The sequence below is a fragment of the Echeneis naucrates genome, chromosome 13 (assembly GCF_900963305.1).
Source record: "Echeneis naucrates chromosome 13, fEcheNa1.1, whole genome shotgun sequence".
NCBI lineage: Eukaryota > Metazoa > Chordata > Actinopteri > Carangiformes > Echeneidae > Echeneis > Echeneis naucrates.
Genome location: NC_042523.1, coordinates 23088699 through 23113740, shown reverse-complemented (window position 1 = coordinate 23113740; position 25042 = coordinate 23088699). Strand labels below are relative to the sequence as shown.

Sequence of the window (25042 nt, the reverse complement as noted above, 5' to 3'; positions counted from 1 at the left end):
GACTGAAAAATCTGTTGGCGATCCAAACCTTCAAGCAGCATCAACACGGAAGCACTGAAATTTTCATTATTGACTGAGAGGGATGTTAATCACATGCTGGCTGGGAAATGAAAAGGTCAAGAGTAAAAAAAATAAATAAACAAACAAACAAAAAGAAAACAAGAATGCAGCAGGTAGCCAATGAAATCCCAGAGGAGGAAGTAAATGTATGTGTTTCCTGCTTTAATGACACGATGGATCATTGGACTGAAGATGACCGATACCTACTTATTAAAGAAAGAGGGCGGACGGGGGGCGGGGGGGCAGAGAAACAGGAGGACAAAATACAGTTGGGGGGATAAGTGAAGGAAAAACAACGAAGGATGGTGAAGAAAGACAAAATGAAGTGTCACTGATTTTCACGCTTCTTTAATTTCAACTCTTCTGCTGAGCAAACAGCATCAAGTGTCTCAAAAAAAAAAAAAAAAAAAAAATTCAAATGTCCAGGCTGTCCAGGACACGAATGAAGGAAACATCCTGTCGTCATCTGACAAAAATCAACGGTGTAACTTCATCACTCAGTCAGACACAAACATTTAAGGCTGTAGATCTGACGTCCTTACTGAAAATCGTACAAAAGAAAAAGAAGAGTTAACTTCATCTAAAAAACAGCTGCTTCGGTGGTCAGAGCCTGATGAAGACATTCAGGACTTCAGCACCTTCATCCGTTTTTTTCACGCTATATTTGAATTCAACCGTGTGTGTGTTAAAGACCACAAATCCCTCAACAAATGTGTTTCCAACCAACAATTCAATTTTCCATTTGGTCATTGGGAAGTTTCCTTTTTTAAGCTGAATTCAAACACTGAATTGTTTCTTGTCTAATATAGTATGAAAAAAACAAAAAACAAACAAAACCTAAATGATGTGTGAAATATTGGCCACGAAGTGAGCAGCCGCCTTTGGATGCATTTTAGTGTATAATTTAGCAGAGCAGGAAGATGAAGATGGAAGACAGCAAGGGGGGAGGAGCTGCCTGGGATAAGAAGCAGGGTGGGGGGGTCAGCTATAAACTAAAGATCACTTTCATCAAAAAAACTGGATTTACAACCTCATAAAGACGAGCCACGTTAAATCAAGCCCATTCGTCTCTTCACCGCTCTGTCAAACAACTTCTCCATTCGATTTTTATTCCCTTTATCCTTCTTTGTTTTTTGCTTTAACATTTCCCCCAAAGTCCATCCGGTCTTTCATGAAAAATATTTTCAGCAACGGCTCATTTTTCCTATTGTTTCTTTCAACTCTCCAACCACCCCCCGCCTCCTCTCTTTTTCTCTCATCATTCAGCTCTGTGGTTTCCATCTCCCACATCCCGACTCTCTTACCCTCCTCTCTCCAGCGTTTTTTATGAGAGGAGAAGATACGAGTCGGTGGTGATTCCTTGATTGCTCCAGCACATGTGAGTGGTCCATAAATCTATCATCATGTGTCTCTCTATGTGTGCACATAAACCCCCCCACCACCCCCGAACACAGGGAGAGACCAAGATGGAGGTCGGTGGTCCAACAACAGGAGACAGACTGGCCTCGCTGGTCCTGAAGAGCTTTGATTTTCACAACAAAAGGTGAGGAGGATCACACCTGTCGATCACAGCACGCACACACACACACACACACACACACACACACCAGGCATTTAGAGGGTGGTAATTTCAACAAGAAGATGAGGTTCATACTCTCCAATGCTTTGCTATGATTTATCCGTTAGCCAGGCAGTCAGCAAGATGCACAGCTGTTCCCTCAGAAAATAAACTTGTTCCAAAATGACAAAGCAGCCACATTAGCGCACAGTATTTTTTAGAAAGTCACAAAAATGCTTAAATTTGTTTCAAATCCGTGAAGATGTTTAGTAATTGTTTTCACTGTGACTGATGTTGGTGTCAAAGAATCCAGCATAAAATGAAACATTTGGAGGAAGTACTTTGTAGGAAAATTGCTTGATTAAAGTTCTGCAGTAAACAAGACAGAGGATCGTTTTTTAAAAGCTTAACATGTTCACAACGTGTCGCCTACAACATTGCCCAGATTTAAATGTTGTGTACAAATACACAAATACAGTGACGTCATTCCCAAACTGGTTTCTGCTCAGGACAACCGTATCCAGCTTTCCGTAAGAAGGCTGTCTGTGATGCGTTTAGGGAAGTCTATGGTAAACTCACTTAACGCCTTCCTAATGAGTTTATGGTCTCAGTATGTAGTTTCAAGTCTTCTTCAATACAACCTGTTAATTTTTCAAATGATGGTCCCACTAAATAGAAACCAGACCATATAGCAACAGATGGATTAGGACTGGACCGAGCTCGAGAGAGAAAAGAAATAAACTACACCCAGATGATTTTTTTGTTCATAAATCCACGAATATTTCTTCGTATGGAAATCAACACATCAGATAAAACACTGGCAGAGTTAAAATATGGGAACTTTAAAGAGGCGTTTCTTTGTGAATCATATCAGGTCTAACACTCTCTTCAGTAATCAGTCAGCTTATAATGGCACAAATGGACTCTGTTCAAGCAGATATGAAAAGCTGCAGCTGTCTGATGAAGCTTTCCTCTCTACCTGTGTGTGCTGTTGTGATTGCCAGAGTCCAGAGACGCAGTCTAGTGTAAAAGCCAACGCTTCAAACTGCACTTAATCACACACTGCAGCTCCGAGTAAATATCTAATCACACGCACTGGGTTGCATGAATGCTGATGCACACACTAATGTGTTTATCATGCACGCACACGCTCACACAAAAGCACACGTTTTTCAGATATGGAGGAGAAATTCCATCTTTTTCCACTTTATGTAATGGTCAGACCAGGCACACACACACACACTGCTGTTTGTGATCTATCTCAATGCCACGCCTCAACAGATTCAATCATAAGGGAGCTTTTGTTTTTTGTTTTTTTTCCTATCTGTCGTTTTATTTTCCTTTCCCCTCTCGCTCTCTCACACACACACACACAGACACACACACACACACACACAGACACACACACACTCGGTTGGAGCCAAATAACTTGAGTCTGAACGTTCCCACCGTTCTCACTGTGGAGCTAAACGCAGACATAAACAGGGCCACACACACTGAAGGTGAAAGAGAGAAGAGTGAGTTACACATTCGGAGTTATTGTCAATATTGTGTGCATGTGTGTGTGAGTACATTACACAGCGTTTGCGTGTGGTGGGGTGGATGACAGCAGGGAGTGAGTTACAGCTGCTGTTCGATGTCGGACCGGCCCTCAAGATTTATTACACACTCGAGCTGCATATTAAAAACACACACGCTCAATTTATAAAACTGTGTTTGTGTGCAGCTTTCTTTGACTTACACTTGTTTTCTAAAACAATTCCCGACTCTCACTACAACTTCAGATGTGCTCCCACTGTGAGCCGAACCTCGTCCTCCGTTTACCTGTCAAGTAAAGCCTAAAATTGTTTGCTGGATCCTTTTTGTCATCACACCAATTTTCCCTCCGTTTATTCCACACAAACCAGCAGTGTTAGATGTGGTCGGGTACTGTGTGTTGAAAGATTATCCAAATTAAAGCCAGTGGGTGTGTGAAGACGAGTACAAGCTCTGCGTTTGTTTTTCTGAACCTGAAAAGTGCTCGGCCTCATCGGCACACACTCTCACAGCTGTCACAAAGCAAAACAAGACGAAAGAGAAGCCGAATGCAGTTATTGGATGTGTTGTTGTTTCCTTTATGTGGTGATGAGAGTGGATTTCTGAGAAAATGCCAAAGGAGCACTCATCATTTAATTAATTATGCTGTATAATGGTGAAAAAAAACTTCACACTGCAGAAATTGAACTTGAAAGTGACAAACCAAATTATCTTTTGGTTGTTTATGAGCAAGTTGCAAACATGTAAGCAAGAGTGGATGTACAAATCTTCTGAACAGTAGTTCACAACCGCTGACATTTAATTGCTACACTTTCATCATAGACTGAAACATTCATTAAAAGTCTTGTTTCTCCCCACCTAGTTAATTTAAGTTAAACATTTGCCTTGTTTTGGCCTCCTCCTCCTGACCAAATACACAGAAACAATCTGATGGTGCCATTCAATTTTACATTAAAAAAAAAACAAAAACAAACAAACACTTTATTTACACCACATTAATCTCAACATCCAAAACCCAACTTCTTCCAAATGCCTCATGTCCACAACATATTCACAAATAAAATATCATATTGGTCAAAAATGTATGCTGATTTCCAACCAAAATGCAGCACTGTGTCTTTTTGATGTTCACAGAACACACAGAAACTCCACTGTTAACAGAAATGTATGGATTAGTTTGGCTTTACGTGATTCTCATAAACATCTGTTTTCTGCAGGTTTCCTCTTCAGTTGATTAAATCCTGATTAAAAAGCCACCTGAATGGAGCAGGACTGGAATATGGGTCTCATCGTCTCGGGATTCTAATTGGAAAAGAAACGCTCCTCCAAAGTGTTACGGAATTACACACTAATCCGTTGGGCAACTTGACTGAAGTGTGTGCGGCAGCTGACTGGAGCCGAGTCAGCAGCCTGTTCTTCTGCACACATTAAATTGGTTTGTCATGAATTTCTATTCAGCTCTGTGGACATTCAGGAGAGAATCGTCGATATACGTATGGATAAAATTACTTTTAATGCATTAAAGGTCCCATATATTCAGGTTCTGGATTAGGACCGCGTTTTCATTTCTCGGAGGATTCAGTTACACAGGACTAACACAGAACCTCCAGTCTGTGCGAAACCGTCAACTCATCCATGAGATGTTCCTACATTCTCCTCACTGCAGCACAAGTATGAAACAACTCTTTATTATAACATCTTAGCCACATATGAACCTGCACAGCAGGAGACTTTAATCTTTCTGCATACCTTTAACTTTCTGTGGTCAGAATAGGCAAAAATGACCCTCTAGGCTTTTCGACGCAATTATGGATTTTTATCCTCTCGGAGTAACACAACCAAATCTCTGCTTCATTCAAACTTCCTACTAAATATGACCAAATCTGATGCGGTGAGTGGGTTTAAGCAGCCTGGCAGTATTTGTTGCTTCGGCTGCTGCTGTCACATTCCTCCCTCCCTGCTTTCCTTCTCCGCCTTTCCACTTCTTTTTCATGACAGTTAATTGAGGAATATACACAATTCACAGCCTCCAGGCACAAACCATACAGGTGGGGCAGTATATATAGCGGTGGACTGACTAATTAAAAAAGAAAATCCCATTTACGCATTGACTTTTCATATCCCAAGACCAGTTTGATACGCTTGACTCAATACCACATTCTAAAATCTCACCTGAGGCAGCGGATATTGCCAAACGTCTGAGACTAAGAGTCTAAATCCATCTGTTCGTGTGAGGAGCTGAGCTTGCTGCTGTCTGCTTGAGCAGAGCAGGTTTCACTGCAGAGTTAAGCAGATGTTAAAACTAAATGAAGATGTCCTATCTCATTTCCTCCTGCTCCTCAGCTCCTCTGCTCTCCTCCTCCGTTACATCCAATTCTTTTTCTTCCTCGTACTCAGTATAAACTCTGCTGTGCACGACTGACTTTTATAAGACAGCACCATTTTCAGCCGGGGCTAAAGAACATGCTAAGCAGTTAGTAAGTGTCACGGGACATCAGTCTACGCATACGGTGGCTCCTGCAAACATTCTGAGTTTGCATTCGTCATTCATGACACCAAACGCCATGCCATTTCCAGCAGATGTTTGATATACAGCTGGTGGGGGATTATTTCACTGTGACTACATTTTTGTGTTTATTTTTTTAGGGAGGAAAAAATAACCATGGAGACCTGACTGAATTACAGGCTCAAATATTTAAACATCACGCCCAAGTTTCTCCTGCGAAGTGAATCACGACTTCCTGTTTCTGGTTAAAAGGTGAGATTTAAGACTTGCTACACGTTGAGCATCTTTAAACCACCACACCTAAACATGAGTCAAATCCCAGCCTCAAGCCCTCAGACAGGATCTTATTGGCTGTTCCAGGGTCTAGATTAAAAACAATATTTTCTGTCGGCTCCTTCCAGAAATCAAGAGGTTTTTATGGGCTGTCTTGGTGAAAAACAGCAAGGCTAAGTGAAATAAAAAACAAGTCTAGATGAAAGAAAACAAGTAATCAGCATGTTGTCTACCATCGGGTCTCCTGGATCTTTTGCCAAATGTCGCTCAGTTTTGTTTATGTTCTGTTTTTGTCATCATACATGTGATTAAAACTAAAATAATGGCCTTCAGTGTGACTAAGCTGGAGTCCTCATCAGTTCACACTATGAACACCTATGCACACTTCTATTTTTACTAATTGTTTGTGTGTGTATGACAAGGTCAGTGTATCAGAGTCTGGACATCAATGGATGTTTTAATAAACCAAAACATTGATGAAATAGGTTTACTTTTTCATTAAAACTCAGCACTTTCAAGCTGACAGTCTTCACAGCTGCACCGGCGGCTGTAGAACTGAGCCGTGTGTTTTTATTTACCTTGAACAGAAAGCAATAGGCCACCAATTTCACCCAATACGGAGGCGACGCCAGCAACTTCAGAAGTCTCAAAGCAAAATTTAAATTTCAAAAAAGGTGAAATGAAGGTTATTGAGGCCTTTTGGACCAGCCACTCTAAAGAGCCATTAGTGCATCCATTTGCGGCTCGAGCAGTCTCATCGGGAGTCGGTTGCCTGCCCTCGTAGCGTCAGAGGAACCTTGTTGAACTTTTAACAGCGTCTGCACTAATTCCTCATGACTTTGAGCTTTCTTTCAACTTCGATATCTGATTAATCTCACACACCAATGACCATTTCAGTAAAACACTTGCAATTAGCCTGCGTGACATTTCGTTTCTGTGTTTGGCGGATGCCACCACAACCAACGCATGAGTGTATGTGAGCGTGCGTTTGTGTGTGTTGGGTGTTAAATGAACCCCGTGGGTGTGCTTTGGCGTAGGTAACACTCCATTACTTGTCCATTTCCTCTGCATGGCTAGTCTGAGCATTTTACTCACAGCATAATGCACTAATTACGGCTGTAAACACACACAAAGACAAACACACAGAAGCATTTACTTTGCTAATTTCACTGAGCTGCCGTCCTCCCGCCCTGCTCCTTGTGCTCCCCGTTTGATTACATTCAAGAGATCGCTCCTGTCTTGACCGTGTTAGGAGACATAATTTGTTTGTTCCCTCAACGATAAAAGGATGACCAGATTCAAACCGGGCTCACATGGGAGGAGGAGGACGATTTCATCTTCATCACTGAATAGATGTGATTACATCTGTGGGTGGAGCGGCGAGGCGAAGGAGGGGAGAAGGCAGGAGGTGAAATAAAAGGTGGACAGATAATGACAAACAGCACGATGGAGGTAGGCCAGAGCAGATGAGGTCTCTTGCCTCTTTTTGTTCTTCATTTGGGTCACTGCTCTGATTACTAAGGATGAAATGAGCCTGCTGCTTTTCCTCGATGTTATTTAGGCAGGCCAGCGAGGAACATTAGACACAATGGCACAGTTTTGGGGTCCGGTCTTGTTGAGCTCGATATGATTAAATTCTGTGTTCGGGTTCTTTGGATGAAAACATTTAGACTTGGTGTTCCAGGGAGAAAATTGGATGTTTCTGGGGCTCGTCGAGTTGCTGTGTCCTCATTCGGGGGGCGGGCATCCATGAAGGCAACCGTGAAGGTTGAGGCGGTCTGGTCTCGGGAGGGTTTTAGTTTTTTTTTGTCACCCAACGCGCCCAACATTAATGTTGTGTCACAACACCCTGCTCCTGTCACTTAGCAACCCTGATAACATGTGACTTCCTCTTTAGCATCCAGAGGTTTTAAAGGCCCTTGGTTTCTTTAAGCAGCCACTGTTAGCTGCTGAAACCAACACTTCCAAGGACTCTTGTCATTACCACTCAGCAATGAATCTTGGGAAAGGTTGGGCCATAAAGGATCCACAGATTTTGTTTATGGTTTTTTGTTGTATACATCCATAAACATAGACTGCATCTTAAGGAGGCTTCCAAACGCAGTTGTGCTGCTGGAATGTAAAATCATCCCTGGAGGATCAAACCCTGAACTGGCACACAGCTGTAGACTGGAGAGTCTGCTCTGCTGGCACTTTATCACAGACTGGCTACGTTTACCCCTGTAGGCCAGTTCACAGATTGTTTTTGAAGACTAGCTGTTGGAGCAGATGTGTCTAAATCAAGTGTCAATCCTCTGGGAGGTGCCGGTTCGATAACGATTTTTTTAGTTGTTCGTCACCATCTTGGTTTTTTTAACCCACATTTGGAGGAGAAGGGGAATCTGACCTGCTCTGTAGTCCATCCTGACTGTCACGCCCCCAGTACATCCCCTGATTTATGGTCGATTTTCATCTAAATGGGAACAGAGCTGATGGGGTCAGATTTTGAGCACGGTGGTCTCATTTGTTTAGTTATTTACTTAACGTCCCATAATCAATACGGCACTGATTCATTAATGTCGAAATGCTACATGGGACCTTTTATTAAAAAAATGACTGAAAGAATAAATTGTTTGAAAAGAAAGGGCAACAAGAGATAAGAGGAAATGTGGAGATTAATTTTGCTGAGTATCGACAGGTAGTAAATGAGGAAAAAGTAGCAGGCACCTCGTTGGATAAATGGAAAGTGGATGAGAGGTGGGGGAGCAAAAAAGAAATGGTGAAAACAGATGTGAGAATGAGAGCGGCAGAGAGGAGGACTCACACATACAGTATGTTTACTCAGCCTGTTTCACTTACATGGGATTAATGCTGAATCTGCCAAGGCAATAACCAATTCATTTCCACCTCTCAGGGACACACAGGACCTGAACACAATCAACAAAGACACACACAGACACACACCTCAGGAACTTTCTAAGACTTCAACCTTAGACAGCCTTCCCACTGCTGTCACTAAACCTGAACCAGGACTGAGACCAGTCTGTGTTATTACACCCAAACCAGTGCAGACACACACTTCCTAAAACTATCCTGGCCTCGCTTCTTGATGTTATTTGTTGTTCTCACACACACACACACACACACACACACACACACACACACATACACACAAAGCAAATGCTACTGAGACATATGTCAGCACGGCAAATCGAAAAATGTAATGACATTCAGCCAGCGGGCCGCCATCCTTGCACACCTTATCCTGCCCGACCTGTGTGTGGAAATATCACACTGCAGGTCAAACAGTGGAATAAGCAGGAAGGAATGCTCCTCCCCCCGCAGCGCTGTAAGCACAGTCACCATACATATTCAAAAGCTGGATGGAGAGACTCGATGTTGGCCACAGCGTGACTCAGCACACACACTGCTGAACCTTTAAACCTGCACTGATTTCAGCATGTCCACACACATGCAAGATTCATCGTGGTGCTTCATGGGGTTTGTCATTTGCAGAGTCGGGGTGGGTGCTCTGTGTCTCTGCTGTGTGTTGAAAATGAGGAGGGCTTCTATCACAAAGCTAAACAAGCTCAGATCTGGACTTCTGGTGTGAGCCAAACTAATTTCCTCTGGATTTTAAGAGGTCAGCGGTACCAGAGGAGCTACACACATCTGGAGAGGGTTAACACCTTCTTCATTAAAGTTCACACAAACTCTGAGATGTCTAACTCACATTTGTGACACCATGCTGAGGCTAACCAAACAATTCACTTAATTTAACCTGCTGAAATGAAGCGTCATAATTACAACCAAGAAAAAAATTAAGGCAGAAAGAAACACGAGAAGAGAAGCCGAAGACCCAACCCACAAAGGATTCCAGCTGACCACAGGACAGGAAGCCATTTTCCTAAAAGATAATACTCTGGTGATGAACTTCACCTCGTTCAGCTGATGAAGCATGAACAAAGCTTAACAATGACCAGCTGGACCAACAGGCCGCAGCCTGCACCACCAGAGCATCAAAAACTAAAGCTAGAAGAATTATGAAGGACCCAAACGGCTCCATTCAGGAAAACACCAGAGAGAAACTCAGATCTTGATGCTGGGGAACTTATAATGAGTCCAGCTTTGGATAAGTCCACTGAATTTCTCAGAATCCTGTTCAAGGTCACACTCATCCAGGAGATAGGTGGCTGATGATGCTCCTACAGGAAGTAATGTCTGGGTCTATTTATTTCACCTTAGCTTCACTTGGTGTGACCTCAACAGAACGATATGGAAACTGAGGTACAGATAATACAGGTGAATCTGCCCTTTTCTGTCTTTTCCAACTTTCTGAAGGGCAGTTAAACAGAGCGGCTTTGCTTTCTTTAAGCTCCACCCCAATTCAATTCTCTTATATAAACAAGTGCACAATCCACCTGGTGGGATGTTGGAGTTTCAACAGCTTATTAAGTTTCCTGCTTAGACACAACACAGCATGACAGAAGGGGGCCGGCAAGTGAAGAGGAGTGTGTTAGATTCACAAGTAGGTTTGTACCGCACCCACTTTGTAAAATAAAAAAAGATTTTCTATTTTAAAAAATGGGTTAGTTAGTTAGTTAGTCTGTTTCTCAGCTTAGCACTGCTGTGACACAAGTGTACTCTCATGCCATGTAGCGGGCACGTCGTTGCAGAAGATGAGGATGTTACCATGGAGACAGTAAACTACTCCTATCCCTCACCAACAGGATGCAAACCAACACATCATCCAGCAAAGCTTTCAGCCCAACAATTAACTCAAACACAAAGGTCACAGTGTGTCAGTGAGCTGAGAAATAAAAAGCCACACTTAAACAACATCAACACAGCTGTGATTCCAAGAAAAGAAACTCACCTGTTGACACAAGTAGCTGACTAACACCACGCCACCAACAGGCAGAGGAGAGGGAATCTGAAAAAATGATCAGAAGTCAGCATTTCAGCTTCAGAATGAGAATTATCTTATTTCCTTTCATTTGCTGGCCGAGCTGTCCTCCCTCCATCCATCATTACCTGGCTTTTCTCAGTGTTGTGTTTCAGGTCATGTCCTCTGCTACACATTCCGTGTCCAGTTTTCCTCTCTCTCTCTTGGCCATCATCATTTATCTTATCTAGAAGTTACTTTCAGAAAACGCTGTAAGATAGTTAGCAACAGTTAGCTGCTGTCGTGAAGGATAGCAGGAATACCTCCACTGCAGAGGGTTAGATTTTTTTTGTCTAAAGAGCACCAAACGATGACGGAAATGAATGTCAGCTTAAACAACAGCACAAACTCACAGAATTTAACTTTAACATCTGAAACACCTGAGCTAACGCGGCTAACGTTAGCATCCGGCGGCTAATCCAACGCTGCTGACGGCGGATAAACTCTGACCCGTAAAAAGTAAATAAAAACGGCTCTGTGAATATTCGTCAATTTTCTGAATGTTCTCAGCTCAACATTTTAACTTCGTGTTGTTTTATTTCACTGTCAAAAAATAAAAACGCTTCCTGTTGAAAAAAAGAACAACCGTTGACCTTTATTACGTAACCGGCCGCAGGAGGCATCTGATTGGTCAGATGAATATTTCCCGTCAGGCTTTATTTTGTTTTGTTTTTTTTTTTTTTTTTTTACTTTTTAAAATCTTTATTTAATCGGCTGTTTAGCAGCTGTTAGAACAATAAGAAAATAAACTCAAGGTCCAAATCGCACGACCACTTTAATACAACACTTGCGGTAAGCGTGTTACGTCATTTCCGGTCACTGGTGGTTGTGCTCTCTGTCATCTCGTGTGTTGTTTCCACTGTTCTTCTGCTATTATTTCCTAATTCACTCGATTAATCCGACAGCAAATTATTTTCACACCAACACCAGGTCTAAAAGTTAATGTCTCTCCTTTCTCCAAAGGTTATAACCGTTTCTGCTCCTCCGCTAATCAAGCTACCCGATTAGCAATGTCCTCTAGCTCTCTGTCTCCACTCTCTGTTCCTCCTTCTCTCCTGTTCTCTGTTCCTCCTCTCCTGTTCTCTGTTCCTCCTCTTCTGTTCTCTGTTCTTCCTTCTCCTCCTCCTGTTCTCTGTTCCTCCTCCTCTCCTGTTCTCTGTTCCTCCTTCTCCTCCTCCTGTTCTCTGTTCCTCCTTCTCTCCTGTTCTCTGTTCCTCCTCTCCTGTTCTCTGTTCCTCCTCCTCTCCTGTTCTCTGTTCCTCCTTCTCCTCCTCCTGTTCTCTGTTCCTCCTTCTCCTTCTCCTCCTCCTCTCCTCTCCTGTTCTCTGTGCCTTATGTGTAGTTATTCTTCTGCCTCCTTTTATGATAGCACCTCTTGTCATAGATGTAGGATGATGGTAGAAATGGAGGCGAAGATTAATGAGTTAGAATCACGGCTCCGCACTTTAGCTAGCCCAACTTATGCTAGTGTAGTTAGCCCCCCGTATCCGGTGCGGGCCGACCGAGACGAGCTCATACGGCAGCCGAGATAGTTTCCTCCCCCCCAGTGGCTCCCGAGCAGCCGGGATCTAGTCAGGGCGGCTGGGTGATACCGAGACAAGAGGCATAGTCGTAGGCAGCAGCCCCCGGCTCACCTCCAACAGGTTCTCCCCTCTCAGCGACACACCCGCTGAAGAGCCGACTCTAGTGAAGGTGATTCTATTCTGAGGGACGTGAAGTTAGTGACACCGGCGGCCATAGTGAAGTGTATCCGGGGGGCCATAGTGAAGTGTATCCGGGGGGCCATAGTGAAGTGTATCCGGGGGGCCATAGTGAAGTGTATCCCGGCGGCCATAGTGAAGTGTATCCCGGCGGCCATAGTGAAGTGTGTCCGGGGGGCCATAGTGAAGTGTATCCCGGCGGCCATAGTGAAGTGTGTCCGGGGGCCATAGTGAAGTGTGTCCGGGGCCCAGAGTGAAGTGTGTCCCGGGGGCCAGAGTGAAGTGTATCCGGGGGGCCAGAGCAGGCGACATCCAGTCTTATCTGAAACTGCTGGCTAAGGGTAAACAGAAATATGCTAATATTGTTATTCACGTCGGCAGTAATGACACCCGACTTCGCCAGTCTGAAGTCACAAAAATTAATGTGGAATCGGTGTGTACTTTTGCTAAAACGATGTCGGACACTGTATTTTTCTCCGGCCCCCCAGTCGGACCAGTGATGACGTGTACAGCCGCATGACGTCATTTAACCGCTGGCTGTCGAGGTGGTGTCCCGAAAACAACGTGGGCTACACTGTAAAATTTAATTGTATATCTTACTTATAATAAAAAGTGACCTTAACTCATTTCAGCTTACTCTGTTGACTCTCCTCACTTAAATTTAGTAAAGACAACTTTCTACTGAGGCAAGTAAACAAACTTGTCAGCTGCAAGTTACCTATACTTAGAAGTATGAGTGAGCAAGAAGCGTCTGCAAAACCCGGAGAAACTCGGCATCTCTCGGCAGCATTCGGCATCTCTCGTTGCGCAGGTGCTCACTGACGACAAGTTGAGGCAGTCAAACCTCATTAAGCGGGAAGAGACATGAGAGACGGTTGCTGCGTAGTGTTACGGTAAGTTTAACTGGTTTTATACGTAGCAAACATGTAGTCGGTATTTTTGTCATGTAATTTATTCGTTAGTCCAAATTTGGAGGTGAACTTTATGTTTAGCTGACGTGTAAAGATTAAAATTAGCATGTGAAAGCTAAAGTTAACGTTAGCATGTGAAAGCTAAAGTTAACGTTAGCATGTGAAAGCTAACGTTAACGTTAGCATGTGAAAGCTAACGTTAACGTTAGCATGTGAAAGCTAAAGTTAACGTTAGCATGTGAAAGCTAAAGTTAACGTTAGCATGTGAAAGCTAAAGTTAACGTTAGCATGTGAAAGCTAACGTTAACTTTAGCATGTGAAAGCTAAAGTTAACGTTAGCATGTGAAAGCTAAAGTTAACCAGCCCTTCACGTAACGATACGCGTGCAAAACTCTGTAAGGAAACTGTACATTTAGAGATAACTGGACTTTCAGTAAACACAGCGCGCTCATTAACGGTTGAAAAAGCAACTCTGCTGATTTTTCAGGGCCACTCTTCAACTCGACAGCATGTAGGCCTAATTCATTTCTCATCTTACTTAAACAAAAAATGACTTTGTCGTTGTCCATGGCTCCTTCTATATATTCTTTTTAAACACGGCGGAGATGCTTTTAGTTTAACTACAGTTGTTCCTTTCTATACCTACTGGTCACATATGTAGCACATATGTTAGTTACCAGTTTTCCTCTTTCCCTTCATAATAAAGAACACGAAAGTAAAATAATGGTAACTGAGAAGTTTGTACAATCCTAAGATTTTAAAAATCCCCTCCAAACATGTTTTAAGATGTATATAAAATATTAATATATGACGACGACATCTTGAATACTAATTTGTCATACTTTTCCCATAGATTTGGGCAGAGTTCTGTCGCTTGTCAAGCAAAAACTTGAGCACAGAATTCTTCAAAGAACTTGACAAATACACTCCTCGCTTCTTGGAGATTTTCAAGACCAAGGGGGGAAGTGTTGGCCAGAAACTTCAGAAGTATCTGCACCAAGTCACAACAGAGGTAAGTTTCTCAGATACAAAGTAATTCATTTTTTTTATCATGTGGGGAACAAAAAATACAACCCCATTGTGTATGCAGAGCTATTAATTGATTGTCCTTTACCACAGGAGTTATATGTGTTTGTGATTTTTCAGAGTACAGATGTTACTGCGAAGAGAACAGCAGTCCTCCGTGGCCTTCCAGTCATCCTTGGAGATGAAAACACAGACTTTTTCAAGACATGCTTTGTAAGTCGTCTTTATTACTGAGTTTTTATTCCACACCGCAGGATGTCCACTCTGGTACCCTCTCAAAAAAGTTAAAAATTTAAGGACATAAATGTCCCCTCAAAACAACTTCTCTAAAAATGTATCAGATTAATATTTTTTTCAGATTTTTTTTCACGGATCTTTCAGTCAACCACTGTTCTTTCCAAAAGTACTAAATATTTATCGGCAATTAAATAAAGTGTGCTCCAGATTTTTGGGAAAAAAAGACAGAAAAAGGCTAATTTTCCATATAAGAAGTGATCGGAGGCTAGAGATTTTTTACGTGGTATCAGACCCTTGGATATGTCAAAGATTAGTAACAAAACTGATTTTGATGCATTATTACTTTTTTTGTAGTTTAAAAAAAAAAACAAAAAAAAAAACCTCACACTTATACCCATAGCAGACATTTTTGTCCCTTAGACCCCCATTACAACTTTTGATTGCAGCGCTATAACAGAAAAAAACATGCATTCTGCACTAACAGTGCCTTGTCCTCTTCAGAAGGGGCCACTTTGGCAGTTCTTACTGTTCGTCACCAGTTTGCAAAATCTAGATTCTATCCGGGCCTGCTTTTCCTCAACTCATCCTGCATCTTCCTTCTTGATGCACTGATGACCTATCATCATGAATGAATGAAACAATCTGTTAATTATTTATGCATGTGCCATATTTACTTGAATATCTAATATCAGAATATAGCTTACTTTTAGTGGCTGTTTTGTGTTTTCTGCCATAGAAAATTAAGGTGAAATCTGATATGTAATTGGGGCTGTATTGCTGCTATTGGTTTTAGGACAGAGAGGACCCAGGCATGTCTCACATCCCCATTGGAATCATGACCATCGTTCCTGAGGACAAACCGATGTCCCTCGACTCACTGCACCTTCAGTCTTCAGGTACCGCAATCATTTTGGAAGGAAGAATTGTGATGGATGGCCTTGAAAATCTACCACATGCAATGTGCTTGCTCTTTGGACTTACTTACGCCCTGAATTTGGAGTACCCTCAACAACTGAAGAACACCTTTGACTTCATCCAAAGGGTGCTTCTCTCACTTGGACATAAAGCCCTAAAACCAAAAATACAATCACTCAAAAATCTTCTGATGCACTGAGTGAATGTAATCACAATGTGAATGTGATTCAGTTAAAATGGGATTTTATTTTTCAGAGTTGAGCTATATCTGCTGTTCATTATTGATGTTAAGATAAATGTAAAGCTTTTTTGACTTGTGGGGCTACAAGCCAAAAAAGGTTGTTTTAACTGTTAGTTAAAAACTGTATTGGAATTGTATTTCATGTCACCTTTACTCAGTGGGTCGCCAGAAACGTCTCTGAGGGCCACCATTGACCCACAGACTGTACTTTTAGGAACCACCTGGACCCTATTTTTCCATGTGTTCGGAACAAAAAAGGTTAAAGTATTAAACTTTGTTTTCCATTTAAACTAATGTCTGTCTTTGTTTCAATAGCTTATCACTTTAAGTTCAGCTTACTTGAACATATCAAGACAATCGGTTTCCTGATATTTTTCTAGTAATGTGAATGCTTAAACTTGTAAGGAAAACTTATTTTTACGAGTACAGCTTAATTAGCATAACTCACAAGTTTAAGTAGTCAAAACTGACATTTTATAGTCAACCTAACTAATAATTTTGAGTAATCGATACTCAAGTTTACTGCCATTATCTGAGTTGTCTGAATTTATATTTCATAGTAAACCTTATTAACGATTTTGAGTTAACTTCACTTATGTTTACTCCCATTATCTAAGTTGTCTAAACAGTTATTTTCAGCTTTAACAACTTAAAATGAGTTATCTACTTAACTTGGGAATTTTGAGGCAATCGGTTTCCTGACTTTTCTTAAGTAAAGTGAACTTATTACAATTTACAGTGTACATAGATAACTGGAAGTCTTTCTGGGGGAGACCTGGTCTAATTAGGAGAGATGGTGTCCATCCCACCGTGGACGGGGCCGCTCTCATTTCTAGAAATATGGCCGATTTTATTAGAAATCTAAAACCCTGACAATCCCGGGTGGAGACCAGGAGGCAGAGCCGCAGTTTAACACGCTCCTCTGCGCCTCAGTCAGAGCGGTCACCTGCCGAGAATAGAATAGAGTCTCTGTCTATGTTTAGGTCTATAGAAACTGTGTCTGTCCCCCGACGACCTAAATTTAGAAAAGTTAATAAACTCAAATTAAACAGAACAGGAGCTAAAAACAAAAACCTAACTGAAATGAAAACAGCCACAAACTTAGTCTAAAATAACACTGCGATCAAATGTGGACTGTTGAACATTCGATCATTATCATCAAAATCTCTACTAGTTAACGATCTCATAGCTGATCACCATATTGATTTATTTTGTATAACTGAAACGTGGCTGCAGCAGGATGAGTATGTTAGCATTAATGAAAGCTACACCCCCCCCATGTTAACTTTCATATCCCTGTACCACAGGTCGAGGAGGGGGGGTGGCTGCAATATTTCAGTTAAGCCTATTAATCAACCCCAGACCAAAATCTGGCTGCAGGTCTTTTGAAAGCCTCACTCTTAGTCTCTCCCACTCGGACTGGAAAGGTGAAAAACCAGTTCTGTTAGTTACAGTATACCGTCCACCTGGTCCGTACTCAGAATTCCTATCAGAGTTTTCTGAGTTTATATCAGAGTTAGTACTCAGTACAGATAAAATCATTATTCTGGGAGATTTCAATATACATGTTGATGTAGAAAGCGACAGCCTTAGTTCTGGGTTTCTTTCCCTACTAGACTCAATGAACCCACTCACTTTTACAATCATATCCTTGATCTTGTTCTAACTTATGGCATTGAAATTGACAAGCTAACAATTCTTCCCCAAAACTCTCTCCTGACTGACCATTACCTTATTACATTTGAGTTTACTTTAATGGGCTCCACAGCATTGAGGAATAAATTCAGCTATAGAAGATGTTTATCTGAAGCTGCTGTGGCTAAATTTAAAGAGAACATTTGGTCATCATTCCCAACAATGCCATATCTAAATTCAAATGAGGATTTCTCCCATACGCAGGTTGATGACCTTGTGATTAGCACTGTGGCCACACTGCGTTTGAATTATCCAGAGAGTCCTCTGGCCTGTTTCCTTGTGATAATTAGTGTGTAGTGTAGCCGTCTTTTTGTTTCTGTGTGACATCTTATTGTGACACCTGATTGTTTTGTAAATTGTTTGTAGATTGTTTGTTCGACTCCTTTTCTGTGTGGCGTCTCCAAAGACATCCTGTTTGGGTTCATTGGTGACTCTAAACTGTCCGTCCGTCTGTCTGTCTCTGTGATGGACCGCACACCTGTCCAGGGTGACCCCGCCCCTCGCTCAGAGCGAGCTGTGATTGGCTCCAGCACCCCCCACGACCTGGAAGGAAATGGTACACGCTGTGCACAGTGTTTTAAATTGATTTGCACGAGCCTTCGCTTCAGGCTCACGTGACTCCACGTTCTTGTGGGATTGATGTCGTTTAAGGACACAAACAGATGTGCGATCGCAGAGCAATCTCTGTGTCGAGCTCCTAAAAACACACAGAAGACCAACAATCAGAGCACAGAGAGGGCTCGAGACGCTCCTGCAATCAGCGTTTAATCTGTGGGTCAAACTCTTTAAGTCCCTCTGTGGTGTCATCTGAATGTGCACACACACATCGAAATGCAAACACAATCCGCAGGAAAGGCCGGAGGTGTGTTTGGCCTCTGAAAACCTGAACTGGTAATCGAATCTGAGCGTCAGTGTGACCAAATTCTACTTGACAACCCCCCCCCCCCCTCCCTCCTCCTCCCTCCTCCTCCCTCCGCCCCCCTCCTCCCCCCTCCTCCCCTCCTCCCCCCTCCTCCCCCCTTCTCCCCCTTCCTCCCCCCTCCTCCTCCCTCCTTCTCCCCCCTTCTCCCCCCTCCTCCCTCCTCCCTCCTCCTCCTCCCTCCTCCCCCCTTCTCCCCTCCTCCTCCCTCCTCCCTCCTCCCCCCTTCTCCCCCTTCCTCCCCCCTCCTCCTCCCTCCTCCCTCCGATCCAGCTGATGACTCAGGCAATCTGGGTGTCGTGTAAAATTAAGTGGATGTGAAGGCGCAGAGTGTGCGTTTGACATCATAAGTGTTGAAGCTGTGTGTGCCGGTGGCGTTGCCTGGTGGCTGCAGCTGCGACACACTGTAGAAATGACAAGGTGCGTCTGATCAGGACACGGCAGAACTGAGTGTTAGACCTGGAGGCGAACGACACACACTCCACCTGATGGTCTCCATCTTTGATTGTGTCACCAACGCACACACACTCCTCTGGGCTGAGCCGTTCCTCTGCTCCTTCATGTCACCATCTTATTTTCTGCAGTCTGCAGCTTTAAAAAATAAAAATATATTTTATGTTAATCAGCCAAACAGCGTGAATGAAGACAGAAGAATATGGAAGGAGATCGGTGTCAGATATTGATGGTTGTAGAACAGTTGGAGTTTTGATTTTTGAAGAACACAACAGTTAGTGGCAGTTAACATCCAACAAAAACAACATTAAGCATAAAACATGAATAAACAGACGATGATGACAGTGTGGACGTATGATGTTTACGCTTTTATTGTTCATTTGTGCAGCATCCTCTCTGTGTTATTGTTTGTATTTCATAAGAACAAACACAAAATGTCAAAACATTGTGTGAATGTCTTTCCTATTTTCTCTGACTGTGCTTCGCTTTGAACGGGTTTATTGATCTATTTTAATGATAAAATTCAAAACACAAAGTGCTGAAAAACCAAATGAGACAATAAAACTACAGAGTGTCAGTTCATGAGGCGAGTTTAACAGGAAGTAACTCACGCTGTCTGTCGATGAGGGAAAGGGATTTTCCAGAATGTATTCAGGTCTTGTTCTTTATTTGTGGTGAACTGATGCAGCTCCATTTGATTTCTGATGAAAGGACCTTTGAAATGTCGTCACCCTTCAGAATGCTGCTGGTTTAGAACAGCCTGTTTTCTAATTTGGGCTTTTGGAAAGTTCTGTGGCTCTGTGGCGCAACGGACAGCGCGTTGGACTTCTAGCTAATCAATCTCAGAGGAAGTGATTCAAAGGTTGTGGGTTCGAGTCCCACCAGAGTCGGGCTTTAATTCTGTCAGGCTGTCTTGTCATCACACCTGTTGGATGATGAGCTTCAACATCATTTAAATTTTACCTTTTTTTTTTTTTTTACCATATTTGAGTTTGGCTCTTCACGCTCACCTGATGAGGTTCAAGTCTGTCAATCACAGTCTGGCCCCACCTCTACATGAAGGCTCTGTGGCGCAATGGACAGCGCGTTGGACTTCTAGCTAAATGCTCTCAGAGGAAGTGATTCAAAGGTTGTGGGTTCGAGTCCCACCAGAGTCGAGCTTTAATAATGTCACTTTGTCAGGCTGTCTCATCATCATGGTGCTTCATCACCTGAACAGGTCACCTGTTGGATGATGAGCTTCAGCGTCTTCATTTAAATGTTACCTCTTTTTTTTTTTTTACCATATTTTGGTTTGGCCCTTCATGCTGACCTGATGAGGTTCATGTCTGTCAATCACAGTCTGGCTCCACCTCTACATGAAGGCTCTGTGGCGCAATGGACAGCGCGTTGGACTTCTAGCTAAATGCTCTCAGAGGAAGTGATTCAAAGGTTGTGGGTTCGAGTCCCACCAGAGTCGAGCTTTAGTAACTCCGGTTAGTAATTTAAAAGTCTCCATTTGTGTTTTAGACTCCATATCCAGCGAGGAGGAAGGAAACGACCTGTTCTGTCCTCAGTCTGTCAATCAGTCTAACTCCGCCTCTAGGGGAGAGCGTACTGAAGGCTCTGTGGCGCAACGGACAGCGCGTTGGCCTTCTAGCTCTTGGAAGAAGTGATTCAAAGGTTCAAGTCCCACCAGAGTTGAGCATTAATGCTGTCTCGTCATTGTGGTGCTTCATGACACCTGATGTATCAGACAGATGATGTCACCTGTCGGATGATGAGCTTCAGCGTCATCATTTAAATTTTACCTCTTTTTTTTTTTAACCATATTTGGGTTTGGCCCGTCACGCTGACCTGATGAGGTTCATGTCTGTCAATCACAGTCTGGCTCCACCTCTACATGAAGGCTCTGTGGCGCAATGGACAGCGCGTTGGACTTCTAGATAAGTGCTCTCAGAGGAAGTGATTCAAAGGTTGTGGGTTCGAGTCCCACCAGAGTCGAGCTTTAATAATGTCACTTTGTCAGGCTGTCTCATCATCATGGTGCTTCATCACCTGAACAGGTCACCTGTTGGATGATGAGCTTCAGCGTCTTCATTTAAATGTTACCTCTTTTTTTTTTTTTAACCATATTTTGGTTTGGCCCTTCATGCTGACCTGATGAGGTTCATGTCTGTCAATCACAGTCTGGCTCCACCTCTACATGAAGGCTCTGTGGCGCAATGGACAGCGCGTTGGACTTCTAGATAAGTGATCTCTGAGAAAGTGATTCAAAGGTTGTGGGTTCGAGTCCCACCAGAGTCGAGCTTTAGTAAAACCGGTAACTTCTGTCTCGTCATCACACTTGTTGGATGATGAGCTTCAGGGTCATCATTTAAATTTGATCTCTTTTCTGATCTGACCTTCAAGTCCATCAATCACACAGAAGACACGCCCCCAAATTCAATCTCAAACTTTATGGTCTTTCTTGCTGAGTTCACAAATCAAAGGAGGGGGGACATTTTCCCATAGACTTCAATGACTCTTTTTATAATTCTCATCGCTGCCTGGTGGCCATCAGACAGAATGCAAGTTTAAGACACTGAACTCAGGTCAACCTGAGTAGGCCGTAACTAAATTATTGTCATTATTAATTCGTCGATTGTTTGCTCGGCGCCTTCGATGACAGACAGAAGTGGCGGATACGGACTGGCTGCAGCTGACAGAGATATCCATTTAACCGTGAAATAAAACTGAAAAGAGCAGGAAATCTGAGACGTGAGAGAAACAAACTGAGGCCATTAACCGGCTGATCAATTAACGCAATAATCGCTGCAGCTCAAATTGATTCCACTCCCTCCATCTAGTAATTTCCAGAAAACACACATCAGGAAAACAAGTCTTGAGCACATTTCCTGGCACACACACACACACACACACACAGAGCTGGGGTCTTTCCCTCAGTGATAAATGTCAGCCTCCCTCCTCCCGAACATCGATGGTTATTTGGGCTTATTTCTCCGATCTGTTGTTCAGCTCGGAGTCGAGATGGAATCCATTTCTGCCTGGTTGGCAGTGAGGGCGACTGTAGGACAAGGTAATTTGGCCGGCTGGTACCCTCCAGTATCTCTCTGAGCTGCAGAGCTGCTGAGCTATCGCAGCCTCTATTTCCAAAGTTTACCTCAAACAAACAAGCAGGAACCCACATACATGTATATGTAAATACACACACACTCTCAGAGATGCACAAACTGGTGAAGCTGAAATGAAACAAAGCTCGGACGCACTGAGCGGTTGCTAACTTTGATCTGGCTCCTCCAAACAATCTCCCCAGGAAGTAAAAAAGAAGAAGAAGTGTAAGGAAACATAATAGAAACATTTTATTTTTTCAGTTTCCACCTGGTCCAGTGTACATTTCACATACACACACACACACAGTGGGGTTCAAACTGCTGATATATATATTCCAACACTGAATATTTCATTTCTTCCTTCATAGGTACCTTTTTCTGTGATAAAAAAAAAAAAAACAACCCCAAACTGAAATCCAGGACTTTAGATTTGAAGAAATGTAGTGTCAAAGGTCTGTTGAAGAGAGCGGTGTCCAAACAAGGATCGGTCTGCGGAGACGGCATGGATCCAATCGACCCACGAGTAAACAAGTATCTCATCCAACAGCAGGGTCCGAGACCCGGCCCCTCGGTCCTCAAACGTGCATGTGAGGAGGATTGTCAGGACAAATCTTCCAAACTAAAAGAATTTAATTACATCAAACTTCGGCCTTTAAATTATTACATTTTTTAAAAATTGGATAAATTTAGTTAGTGACTTTTTTTTTTTTTTTTTTTTTTTTTTTTTTTTACAAGAACCATCACCTTTGTTCAAATGGACTCAATCAGTCTGATCTGCCCTGCATCTTCGTCAGGCTAATGTTAGCATGCTACGTTTTTAGCCTCTCCCCATAAAGAGGATTTGTGTTTCTGGAGTTCAGGTGAAAGTCGAAGCTGCAGAGCTGAGCTTTTCTTAAAGTTCAGTTTGGCACTTCAGGATTCAAGCTGGTAAAGAAATGTTGTGACAACTGAGTAAAAGTTAGGGAGCACCTGAAACACAGTCACCGGTGCTGTAAACACATTTAAGGCCATTTTGGTAAAGGTGCATGACCTGCAGTTTGGCAGAGGAAGGAGAAAAGTGCATTTGGAAAAAAATAAAGGGGAATGTTTTCCTGAGTTTGCACATGAACTTGATCAGGTTTTTTCTTTTTTGGAATAAAACTTGTAAGACCTCCGTAACAGCACCGCCGGTTTTTGTTCTGAGTGCTACACTAAAGTGGAAAAGCAGATTTCCTGTAAATGGACGTTCCAAGGAATAAAATCGTCCAACTTCCTGTCTGTGGAGCAGTCCAAATGTTAGGCTCCCTACTTCACAAGGCACTTTTTCATCTGCAGACATATGGAATGATCACTTTTAGGAATGAGAGCAGCAGCAGAAGAGAATGAGGGCAGTCAGTGGATTTGAGCACGTCTCTATTCTAACATGGGTCTGATTGGTCACTTCCATCGATTCTACATTCGCTTCAAAAGTCAAAAAGGTTAAATTAAATTTAACATTATGATGCTTTCATGTGCTTGATGAGAAGATCAGAATTATGAGCTAAGAGGACAAATAAAATTAAAAGGTTAAAATTATTAGGACAGGATTTTCCTGTGACGCTGTACCGTATTATCTCTGGTCTTCATTCTGTCTGTAGATGGGGGGGGGGGGGGGCAGTACCAACGCTGAGCTAAACTCTGTGGGGGTATAGAGAGGGGAGGGAGATCCTCAGAGGTCAGTGGTGATGACAGGCGTGACGCCGTGGATGAGCAGCGTGGGCCCCAGGTCTCGAGTCAGCAGCTCCAGCTGATGCAAATAGGAGGTGTAACGCCGGGTGTCAGCTGGGGGGCGAGGCAAGTACAGGAAACGAACAGCGGGCGGCGGCCGGGCCTGGTCCAGGATCAGCTTGTTGACGGCGGACAGGTAGTCGTCAGACAGGTGCATGGTGTTGCTTGGGAAGCTGTTGACGTAATCGTCGTCGCTCTCTTCCTCCTCCACCGCTCTGGGCTTGGTCTCTTCTTTGATGGTGTCGTAGGGCTGCGACTGCTGCTTCTTGCCCCACTTGCCTTGACGCTGCCAGTGCAGCGCCACCTGCTGGTCCCAGGGCACAGGATAGATCCGAGCCTTGATCCTCAGCTCTTTCAGCAGCTGACCCAGTTTCTCCTCCGAGCCTCTGACGCTTCGTCCTTCCTCCACGCACAGGAAGAGACGGAGCGTCGCTTTCTTCCAGCCTCTCACCATGTTGAGGATGCAGGCGAGCTGCAGCAGGAACAGAGAGCAGGTATCGACGTAGCTGCAGCTGTCAGGACGCAGCAGGTTGACCGGCCAGACGTCGACGTACACGGCTCCCTTCCATGGCGAGGAGGAGGGAGGGGAGAGGACCTGGGTCCGGTCAAAGTTGTTGAAGTAACGAGCCAGCACCACATTCTTCAGCATCTTCATGGCGTCGGCGATGATGGCGACGTACTCCTGGGCCCCCAGAACCTTCCCGTCCCCAAGTTCACCAGAATCCTGTCTGACGCTGCCGTTCCGCAGGTACGCAAAGTGAAAGAGAGGTTGTTGCTCGAGCTCCTGAGAAGGCTCTGAGGGATCCGTGGACTGACTGAACGGCAGCGAGGGATCAACCAGTCTGTCCTTTGGCAGGCAGTCGTCATAGAAACCAAGGATGAGGGTGTTTGGACGCATCCCACCTGGAGAGAGAGCGAAGAAGAGAAAAGACAGACAAGTGAAAGAATGAGTCGAGCTTTTGGTGCAATCAAATGCAAATGATTTCTTTATAATGATCATTGATCTCTTGAGTCGGAAAGTAGCAGGCTGCCGAGGTTCAGTTACTGAAAATCAAATGTAGACGAGACAAGTTGTGGAGTGAGAAGTGGGTGAGGAGCCAACAGCAGATATGTTTATGAAGACAAGAGCAGACACATTGTTTTCTCTGAAAACCAGAACTTTGTGAGCAACTGAGGCCAGAGTGAAAAAACTGTCAGCGAAATCAAGAAGCTACTAGATGATGTAATAAACAAGAACTGCTGAATGAGCA

At 43.3% G+C, this 25042-nt stretch overlaps 2 protein-coding genes and 5 non-coding genes across 11 annotated transcripts in view; 6 read left to right on the top strand and 1 right to left on the bottom strand.

Moving 5' to 3' along the window:
• The first annotated feature begins 1526 nt into the window (after nucleotides 1-1526).
• LOC115052529 (uncharacterized) lies at nucleotides 1527-16103 on the top strand. The gene is made up of 5 exons (XM_029516682.1): nucleotides 1527-1603; nucleotides 13411-13450; nucleotides 14322-14480; nucleotides 14615-14707; nucleotides 15525-16103. Exons 1-5 carry the CDS (start codon nucleotides 1527-1529, stop codon nucleotides 15843-15845), a joined length of 690 nt encoding a protein of 229 aa, XP_029372542.1. The 3' UTR covers nucleotides 15846-16103.
• Nucleotides 16104-19748: 3645 nt separating this feature from the next.
• On the top strand, nucleotides 19749-19844 carry trnar-ucu (transfer RNA arginine (anticodon UCU)). The gene is made up of 2 exons: nucleotides 19749-19785; nucleotides 19809-19844. It is a non-coding gene; the product is annotated as a tRNA-Arg (tRNA).
• Nucleotides 19845-20015: 171 nt separating this feature from the next.
• trnar-ucu (transfer RNA arginine (anticodon UCU)) lies at nucleotides 20016-20111 on the top strand. The gene is made up of 2 exons: nucleotides 20016-20052; nucleotides 20076-20111. It is a non-coding gene; the product is annotated as a tRNA-Arg (tRNA).
• Nucleotides 20112-20317: 206 nt separating this feature from the next.
• trnar-ucu (transfer RNA arginine (anticodon UCU)) lies at nucleotides 20318-20413 on the top strand. Its single transcript has 2 exons — nucleotides 20318-20354; nucleotides 20378-20413. It is a non-coding gene; the product is annotated as a tRNA-Arg (tRNA).
• Nucleotides 20414-20841: 428 nt separating this feature from the next.
• trnar-ucu (transfer RNA arginine (anticodon UCU)) lies at nucleotides 20842-20937 on the top strand. Its single transcript has 2 exons — nucleotides 20842-20878; nucleotides 20902-20937. It is a non-coding gene; the product is annotated as a tRNA-Arg (tRNA).
• A 207-nt stretch (nucleotides 20938-21144) lies between these two features.
• On the top strand, nucleotides 21145-21240 carry trnar-ucu (transfer RNA arginine (anticodon UCU)). The gene is made up of 2 exons: nucleotides 21145-21181; nucleotides 21205-21240. It is a non-coding gene; the product is annotated as a tRNA-Arg (tRNA).
• Nucleotides 21241-22744: 1504 nt separating this feature from the next.
• Nucleotides 22745-25042, bottom strand: part of LOC115053367 (solute carrier family 12 member 9) — a 41349-nt gene continuing 39051 nt past the window's right edge. For 2 of the 5 annotated variants that reach the window (XM_029518009.1, XM_029518008.1), the window contains exon 13: nucleotides 22745-24695. In XM_029518009.1, the coding sequence (XP_029373869.1) occupies nucleotides 23734-24695 (962 nt within the window). In that variant the 3' untranslated portion in view covers nucleotides 22745-23733. The remainder of the gene's footprint in view (nucleotides 24696-25042) is intronic. The other 3 variants (XM_029518011.1, XM_029518010.1, XM_029518012.1) reach the window with 3 other exon arrangements.